General features: G+C 45.4%; 1 protein-coding gene across 1 annotated transcript; it reads left to right on the top strand.

Moving 5' to 3' along the window:
* Nucleotides 1-657: 657 nt before the first annotated feature.
* LOC114689099 (acylcarnitine hydrolase-like) lies at nucleotides 658-8118 on the top strand. Its single transcript, XM_028863521.2, has 12 exons — nucleotides 658-780; nucleotides 1401-1611; nucleotides 2724-2865; nucleotides 3525-3658; nucleotides 3739-3997; nucleotides 5131-5229; nucleotides 5451-5591; nucleotides 5702-5782; nucleotides 6016-6160; nucleotides 6520-6657; nucleotides 7038-7110; nucleotides 7555-8118. The coding sequence occupies exons 1-12, from the start codon at nucleotides 693-695 to the stop codon at nucleotides 7739-7741; spliced, it is 1698 nt and encodes a 565-aa protein (XP_028719354.1). The 5' UTR covers nucleotides 658-692; the 3' UTR covers nucleotides 7742-8118.
* The last annotated feature ends 501 nt before the right edge of the window (nucleotides 8119-8619 follow it).

The following is an 8619-nucleotide window of genomic DNA, read 5'->3' as shown; positions in this document are numbered from 1 at the left end:
CAAAATAAATAAATAGAAAGAAAGAAAGAAACATGAACACAGTAAATAAATAAACTCAAACATTGAAACATTTGTTGAATAGATAAATGGCTGTGAAGCTGATCTTGACAAAAGTTGTCCACTAGAGGAGACACATCATGAGGATGGAGTAAACAGGGCCTGTGGACTTTAAAAGAACAGAATTGCACTGTGTTTTGATCAAACAACTGTGACCTAACATGGAGGTGTCTAACTCTAAGGTCATTGTAGGTACTAGGGACCCTGGAGCAGGCTCCAGTTCAGAGGAGTCTTGAGGATGAAGGTCACACTCAGAACTCCTTTACTTGCCTGTCTCTCCTGTGACATCTTGAGTGAATACTAACTCACAGAAGCCCTCTAGCTTCTCCTGTTACAGATTTCTGCCCAGGAGTGAGGACAGGGTTCCTAGTATCCCAGAAGAGCTTCAGAATCCATGCTGTGCCTTTCCAGGAGGTCAGAGGAAAAGGAAATATAAGAGGTGACGTTGCAGTAACTCCCTACCATTGACACCTGTCACTTCTGACTAATCAGTTTTTTCAACAATGGGACTTTGCCCCACCACACCAAGTTCCTGCCTACATCCTTTTGATTTAAATTCCTGCCTGGGCAAGGCCCACAGATTCTGCTTCCTGTTTTTGAAATATTGGAGTCCTGTGTAGCAGCACAGACTCGGGATGAGAGCTGTCATGCCACTGAATCAACTTCATAGCTGGCTGAATGCTGTGGTCTTTGGACTCCTGCTTCTCCTCCTCCATGTGCAGGGTGAGGCTCACTAAACTGGCAATGGGGAATGACTAGAGTCAGAGCTGCCAAATGCTGCATGTCAGAGCCTGAGCTTATGGGAGGGATGGCCCAGGGAACACAGGTGAGGTTGGGGTGATGGATGTGTGGGAAACAGGTGCCTCCCAATCTCCTAACCAAAGTCCACTGATTTTTGTGGGCCCACTCAGACCATCAGAGATGTCTAAGATCACTCCAGACTGAGAAGACAGTTCAGTGTAAGGAGCTCTGGAGAGTGCTAGACAAGTCTAAGGAAAGTGATCAGAAGATATTTTTCCTCCATAGTATATGGCTATGACTGTAACTTCTACTGACATTTGGATAAGAATGACAATAATCATAAATTCATGCCGCCAAATGGCTCAGAGTGTGTGACCTCTTTGGCCAGAGACATGCTCTTACACCCTTCAAAGGGGTAATAGGAAAGGTTCCTGGCCCTGAAGGATAGGGAAGCTCCTATAATCAATCAAACCTCACAGCTGAACTGGGGGGTCCTGGGTTTTTTTTTCCTGTGTGCCCTGGTAACTGTGATATAGAAACTCTCACAATCTGTGGTAACTGATTGCACCAAACTAACCCTGATGGCATCTCTCCACCAACAGGTCAGGACTCATCAGAGGCCAGCCCCATCAGAAACACACACACAGGCCAGGTCCGAGGCAGCCTTGTCCATGTGAAGGACACCAAAATTGGTGTCCATACCTTCCTGGGAATTCCCTTTGCCAAACCACCTGTAGGAAAACTGCGCTTTGCTTCCCCTGAAGCCCCTGAGCCATGGAGTGGTGTGAGAGATGGAACCTCACATCCAGCCATGTAAGTTCCGGACCCAAAAAATGTCTGGCCCTGGGATGAAGATTTTCTCTGAGCTCTGAACCATGCTGAAGTCTTTCCTCCATCTCAGCTCTGTAGCAGTTTTCTCCCATTGTGGGGTGCCCCCTTGCATTTTTCTGATACATGTACTAAAATTGAGTAGAACAATCTTGCCAATCTCCTTAGGCAGAGCTTGGCATAGGGAGTTGGATGCAGGTACTATAGACAGGAACAAAGATAAAATTGTTCACAGATTCAAATTGAGCCAGTGTTTCTCTGCCACAATGGGAGGGATCCCTAGGCATGTGTTTTGACCTATTAAGCAGAGAGTGCCTCCTGAATCTAGTAGAATAGACTTCAGATCCTGAGGAGTGCAGCAATATGGATACTTGCTAACCCCACACTCACAGTCACTGTGACGACCTACAAGGCCAAGTGCCACTGACCAAGGAACAAGGATATGTAACTAATTCCCTCTGGAGATGGTGTAGGAAAAAGAAGTTCCCTGAGATTCTATATTCAGGGAATGAAGAATTTTTCACCACCCTTTAGGCAGTATGTTCACTGAATCCTCCAGTACCTGTGGATACAACACTCCAATATTGCAATCTTAGTTTGTTGTCTTTGATGTAATAAAATACTGGCAAAAGGAACTTAGGGGAGGAAGCTACTATTATAGGCTCCAGATTATAATTCATTGTGTGGGGGAATTCACAGTGAAGGAAAATTACAGGAGCTGGTCACATCTCATCCACAGCCTGGAACAGAGAGTATAAAATGCTTTCATGCCTGCTAATGCTTAGTTCACTTTTCTGTTCTTATACAATTCATTGTATGTCACCACATACAGACAGTCATTCCATAGAGATGCCTGGAAGTCTCTATATCCAAGACTCAGAAAGGATAACATCCAAGGCTTAGACTAGTGGAGGACTTTCTGGAATTCTGGCTCCATTCTGCTTTTATGGAGCCTGTGGACTTTACTTTGGTTGTAAGAGACCTTAGAGAGGGAATATGTGTTAACAGGGCATCATGAAGAGCAGCAGCTGAAGGTGATTGAGAAAAAATCCAGACTCACATTTGGTTTTGGAATATCTGTCTGCTATTTCCACCAGGTGTCTGCAAAGCCTTGAAATGATGAATGCAGAGGGCCTAAAGGATATGAAACTAACATTGCCTCCCATCTCTATGTCTGAGGACTGCCTGCATCTCAACATCTACACTCCAGCTCATGCCCATGAGGGCTCTAACCTGCCTGTGAGTGTCAAGTTATGGTCAGCTTGGGGACAGGGTATTTTTTTCATGATGATAACAAAAAGGGGGGAACAAAAGCTCCATTGCAGTATGGACTCTGTTGAAAAGCCTTGCCCTCTTTGGGTAAAAAATAGGCCTTCTCAGCCACACTATGCAGATGAAACCTGGGTAAGGGACACAAAGCACTGGATCACTGAGTGATCAAAGACTCTAGCTATTTGAAAAAACCAGGACTCATTCTCCAACCTGAGCCCAGCAGAACTGCTTAGGTACTCAAGGCTCCACATTGAGGTCACCCATTCCTTCCTTTAGGATATCTGTTGTGCCAATGAGAGTTGATGATTCTTTCCATTTTTAATCTGGAGAAATATCCATGAAGATACCCCTCTTTGTTTCACTATGAAGAGCCTGAGAAATGATAACACTACTGTATACATAGAATCGCTAATTCAAACTGAGATATATGGTGGGGATGGGTGCTAGAAACAACTTGATGGGGCAACTAGAAGCCCCTAGCCATCACTAAAGCCCTGAAGTGCTGAGGATTTCTACATATTTATGTAGTTAGACAGAAGCACAGAAGTTGATTGATACTCTAATAAACAGTCCTGCAGAGCTTTGGTTAGCTAGGAGCTTCCTGGCATCTCTATTGACTTCTCCAGGTGATGGTGTGGATCCATGGTGGTGCTCTGGTTGGAGGAATGGCTTCCATTACTGACGGATCCATATTGGCAGCCTCAGAGGATATCGTGGTGGTCCATATCCAATATCGCCTAGGTGTTCTGGGCTTTTTCAGGTGAGCCTAGGGCTGAGCTAAATAGACGAAGCTGAGAAGAACCTAGACAGCCCTTTGATCCATGCCCCTCTACTTCACAGCACTGGAGACCAGCATGCCAGAGGCAACTGGGGCTACCTGGACCAAGTGGCCGCCCTACGCTGGGTCCAGCAGAATATCGCCCATTTTGGAGGCAACCCTGACCAGGTCACTATTTTTGGCGAGTCAGCAGGTGGTGCAAGTGTGTCTTCACATGTTGTGTCTCCCATGTCCAAAGGACTCTTCCACAGAGCCATCATGGAGAGTGGAGTGGTCCTGCTACCTGGCCTTATCTCTGACACCCATGAGATGGTCTACACTGTAAGTGCCCTTAACCCTCACAGGCCTAAGTAGTTGGAAGTTTTTCTGTGTCCTTCCTAGTCCTAAAGCTGCTTGGTCCCAAGTGAACACACAGAGGCTTATATTACTTACAAACTGTATGGCCTATTGGTCAGCTTACATTAGCTAGCTCTTTCAACTTAATTCAACCAATTCCTATTAATTTGTATGTTGTCCCATGGCTATGGCATTACTGGACTGTTTTCATCTTGTTGCTCCTTAGGCAGTGGGCTGGCATCTCTTCTGACTCCACATTTCTTTTTTCCATCTTCAGTTTTATGTATTGCCTAACCTTATTCTGCCTTGCCATTGGCCAAACAGTTTTATTTATCAACCAATCAGAGCTACACATATTCACAGTGTACAGAAAGACATCTCCCAGCACCCTAGTCTGTCCCCTCAGCCTGCATGGTCTGGTACTCTGGTCTTCTGTTCAGTGGGGGAAACAATGATGATGGGAAACAATTTCTTTCCAGGAATACTTGAGAAACACAGGGGTTAGCCTCTACTCACCTCTACTTCATACTGGGTGACAGCAAACTGCTCCTAGCAGCTTACATTACTGATGAAAATAAATAGGAGTGTGCTTTGGGAGGTAGCCCTGTGGGTTTTTTAACGTGCTGGAAGTGCAAGCCTGAGAACCTAAGTTCAAATCCCTAGACCCACAAAAGGCTGGAGATAGTAATATCTGTAACTCCAATGTTCCTGTGGTCAGGTGGAAGGCAGAAACATGGGAATCCCTGGATGTTCACAGAGCATTTCAGCTAGCATAGAAGCAGTAATAAAAGAAGACCGCCTGTCTCAAATAAGGGAACATCTGTGAAAAAAGGAGATGTCCTCTTACATTCACATACAAACTTTGGCACACTTAGTCCTTCTCTTATACACAAAACACAGAAAGATGGGTGGAGTAAACAGAACTAATGTAGGCCAAAAAAAAAAAAAAATTCAAGTATGCAGGTTGAAAGTATACTGCTTGCTTTGAGTATTTTCACAAAGGTAACAATTTATATTTATACCAAACCACACACAACACACACTATAGTGTGGTAGTTAGTCCAATAACATCAAGTCGGAGTCGAAAGAACTCTTCACCCCACTTGTTCCCTTTATAGACGGTGGCCAACCTGTCTGGATGTGAGGCCAAGGACTCAGAGGCCCTGGTGCACTGTCTGAGAGGCAAAAGTGAAGCAGAGATTCTGGTCATTAATAAGGTAGGTAGAATTGTGTGTCTTAAAATATCTAGTCAGACTTTGTGTCCTTTAGTTCTGTGTACAATATGAACACCAAGATAGGCTAATCCAAGTCTAGATTCTCTTCCAGAATGAGCTTAGCACCCTGAGGCTAGTAAGACATGATAAAATGGTGGTAGTAACTCATTGGATCAGCATATGTATTTTATTGACCTTCAGCATTAACTTTTACTGCCTCTCAGGTCTTCAAGATCATCCCTGCTGTGGTGGATGGGGTATTCCTACCCAGGCATCCCAGAGAGTTGTTGGCCTCTGTGGATTTTCACCCTGTCCCCAGCATCATTGGTGTCAACAATGATGAGTATAGTTGGATCCTTCCCATGGTGAGACTCAATTCCAACCCTCTGGAAGTCTGGAGACTCATATGTTAAGTACAGGGAACTCAATACATCTCTAATCCAAGTCCATAAGATCCCACATTTCTATCTTCCAGGTCATGGGCTCTGCTCAAACAATAAAGGAAATAACCAGAGAGAACCTGCAGGATGTTCTGAAGAATACAGCAGCACAAATGGTAAGATACATCTGGTCCTATCCAAAAAGAAAGGTCCCTTATATCTCCTCAGACAGCATCCCTATTAATGAAGGTCAGTATATATGTGTAATTCTGTGTGTGGTGACCTCAGACCATGAATCTTTTTATCTACACCCTATCTCATCACAGGCCCTGTTCTCCCATACCAAAGACTGTTGCCTACCTAACCAAAAACATTACTAGCCTCATTCTTCCCTATCTCCTTGGTGTAGATGCTGCCTCCTGAGTGTGCTGACCTGCTAATGGAAGAGTACATGGGGGACACTGAAGATGCCCAGACCCTCCAAATACAGTACACAGAGATGATGGGAGACTTCATGTTTGTGATCCCTGCACTCCAAGTAGCACATTTTCAGCGTGAGTACCTCTGTAACATAGATGAAGGGAGCAGCTCAGAGATGTAGGTCACTGGTAAGCACTGTGGAGCAGTGTAAAATACAGGTCTCATGTCTAGTTAAAGAGAGTGACATCTAGGTACAGAACAGAAAATGAGTTGCTGATAATCTATTGACTTGACATAACCACTCAGCTGGGAAGGCCACGAGCACTGTTTTGTCATGGGCTTTTCCACAGCTAGTGCTCCAGCTTGGAACTTCCTCTCCTCTTTAACATTTATGATTCCAGGTAACTTTAGATCAAGGTACCTTGTCACCAAATATATATCAGAAAAACTCCAGGTGAGGGGCCACTAAGTCACTCATCATCCTCACCTCCAGGTTCCCACAACCCTGTCTACTTCTATGAATTCCAACATCAATCCAGCTTCCTCAAGAGTATCAGGCCACCCCACGTGAAGGCTGACCATGCTGATGAGGTTCCTTTTGTCTTTGGGTCCTTCTTCTTTGGCATGAAACGTGAGTCTTCCTTATTCTCCTTGAGCTGATGGAGGTCTCAGATGATACCTCAGGGACTCCTGAGCTCTTAGTCTATTTGAGGAAAACCAGGTTCTGGGAGATGATAGAAATCAAATTTGTACCATATCATATCCCAAAAATCAGACCAAGATTAGAATCTGGGCCTGTCCCAGTCTAGCCTATGATGGAGATGACAGCACACTGGGGCACGAATTCAATTAGAGGCATGCATGGATGTTGGGTATTGTATAGTGAAGAAGGGAGGTAACAAAGCTGATAGTTACAGTTCTGACAGCACCTGGGACTGTGAGTATAAGGCATGATTTGGCAATTGTGTGTGGCATCATGGACTTCAACATTTATTTTTCTCATCACTCTAGTTGTCCTCACTGAGGAGGAAGAGCTATTGAACAGGAGGATGATGAAGTACTGGGCCAACTTTGCAAGATATGGGTGAGAACACACCTCTCTCTCAACCTTTTCTATATGGGTTATAGAGATATTTGAGTCCCTGTAGGTCTCCCTTTGGGGTGGTGGTCTCTTTAGCATTCACAGATCTTCCATCATATAACAATCTCTTCTCTACTAGATAGCACATTTATACATCCACTTTGTAGGTATCAGTTACTGGTCATCTCACAGTGACCTGGATCATGAGCCATAGTGGACAGCTCTTTAGATTTTGCCTCTTAGATGTAGACATAAAACAGGTCAAGTAGTCTTCCCCCACATGAAGCAGAAACTAGTGGGTGACACTTGTATCTCTACATCTGGACACTCATCCCATCAGCCCCTTTAAACACCAGCCTAACTATACCACTGTCATGACCCAAATCAGAGGGTCAGACTTTGGATCAGAGTGACCTCACCCTTCCCCACTGGCTGGCATATCCACAGGAACCCCAACAGCGAGGGTCTACCCTACTGGCCCATGTTGGACCATGATGAGCAGTACCTGCAGCTGAACATCAAGCCTGCTGTGGGCCGAGCCCTGAAGGCCAGAAGGCTGCAGTTCTGGACCAAGACTCTGCCCCAGAAGATCCAGGAGCTAAAGAGATCTGAGAACATGCACAAAGAGCTCTAGTGCCCTGTGTGAGGAATGATGTGTGGGCTTCGCTGCTGAAGGGTGTTTGGCTGTAATCTCAGGCTCAGCTCCAGTTCTCTCTCCAGACCTCGCCCTCTTAGAGAACCGCCAGAGGGCCCAGTTCTGCATTTCCTGTGATGGCTACTGCTTCTCCCCTAAGGCTGCAAGCTGCTCAGGACCCTGCCTACCATGGTGGGACATGGGCCCAGCTTGTGTAGGTTTCATCATCACCCCACCCAGTGCCTGCAGGGTATTGGGGACCCCTCCTTCAGTGTGGCCATGTCATTTTTCCTGCTCCCTTCCCATGCCTTACCTCTCTGGCCTGGAAAGGTCACTGTGTGTTCTTTGACCAATAATTTACTATGAATTCAGCTTGATCTGGCTTACTGCGTCGACAGAGAAACCTTTTAACGGGATATAAATACCTTTCTTTTTTATTTTATTTTATAATTTAATTTAATTTTACATATCAGCCATGGATTCCCTTTCCCCCACCCCCACTTTCCTCCCAGCCCACTCCCCATTTCCATCTCCTCCAGGGCAAAGACTCCCCTGAGGATTGAGTTCAACCTTGTAGAGTCAGTCCAGGGAGGTCCAGTCCCCTCCTCCCAGGCTGAGCCAAGTATCCCTGTATAAGCCCCAGGTTTCAAACAGCCAACTCATGCACTGAGTACAGGACCCGGTCCCACTGCCTGGATGCCTCCCAAACAGATCAAGCTAATCAACTGTCTCACTTATCCAGAGGGCCTGATCCAGTTGGGGGCTCCTAAGCTATTGGTTCATAGTTCATGTGTTTCCATTCATTTGGCTATTTGTCCCTGTGCTATCATCCTGAGTGAGGTAACCCAGACTCAGAAAGACAAACATGGTATGTACTC

The sequence above is a fragment of the Peromyscus leucopus genome, chromosome 5 (assembly GCF_004664715.2).
Source record: "Peromyscus leucopus breed LL Stock chromosome 5, UCI_PerLeu_2.1, whole genome shotgun sequence".
NCBI classification, from domain to species: Eukaryota; Metazoa; Chordata; class Mammalia; order Rodentia; family Cricetidae; genus Peromyscus; species Peromyscus leucopus.
The sequence above is the reverse complement of the archived record's forward strand: the minus strand, read 5'-3'. Positions and strand labels throughout refer to the sequence as shown.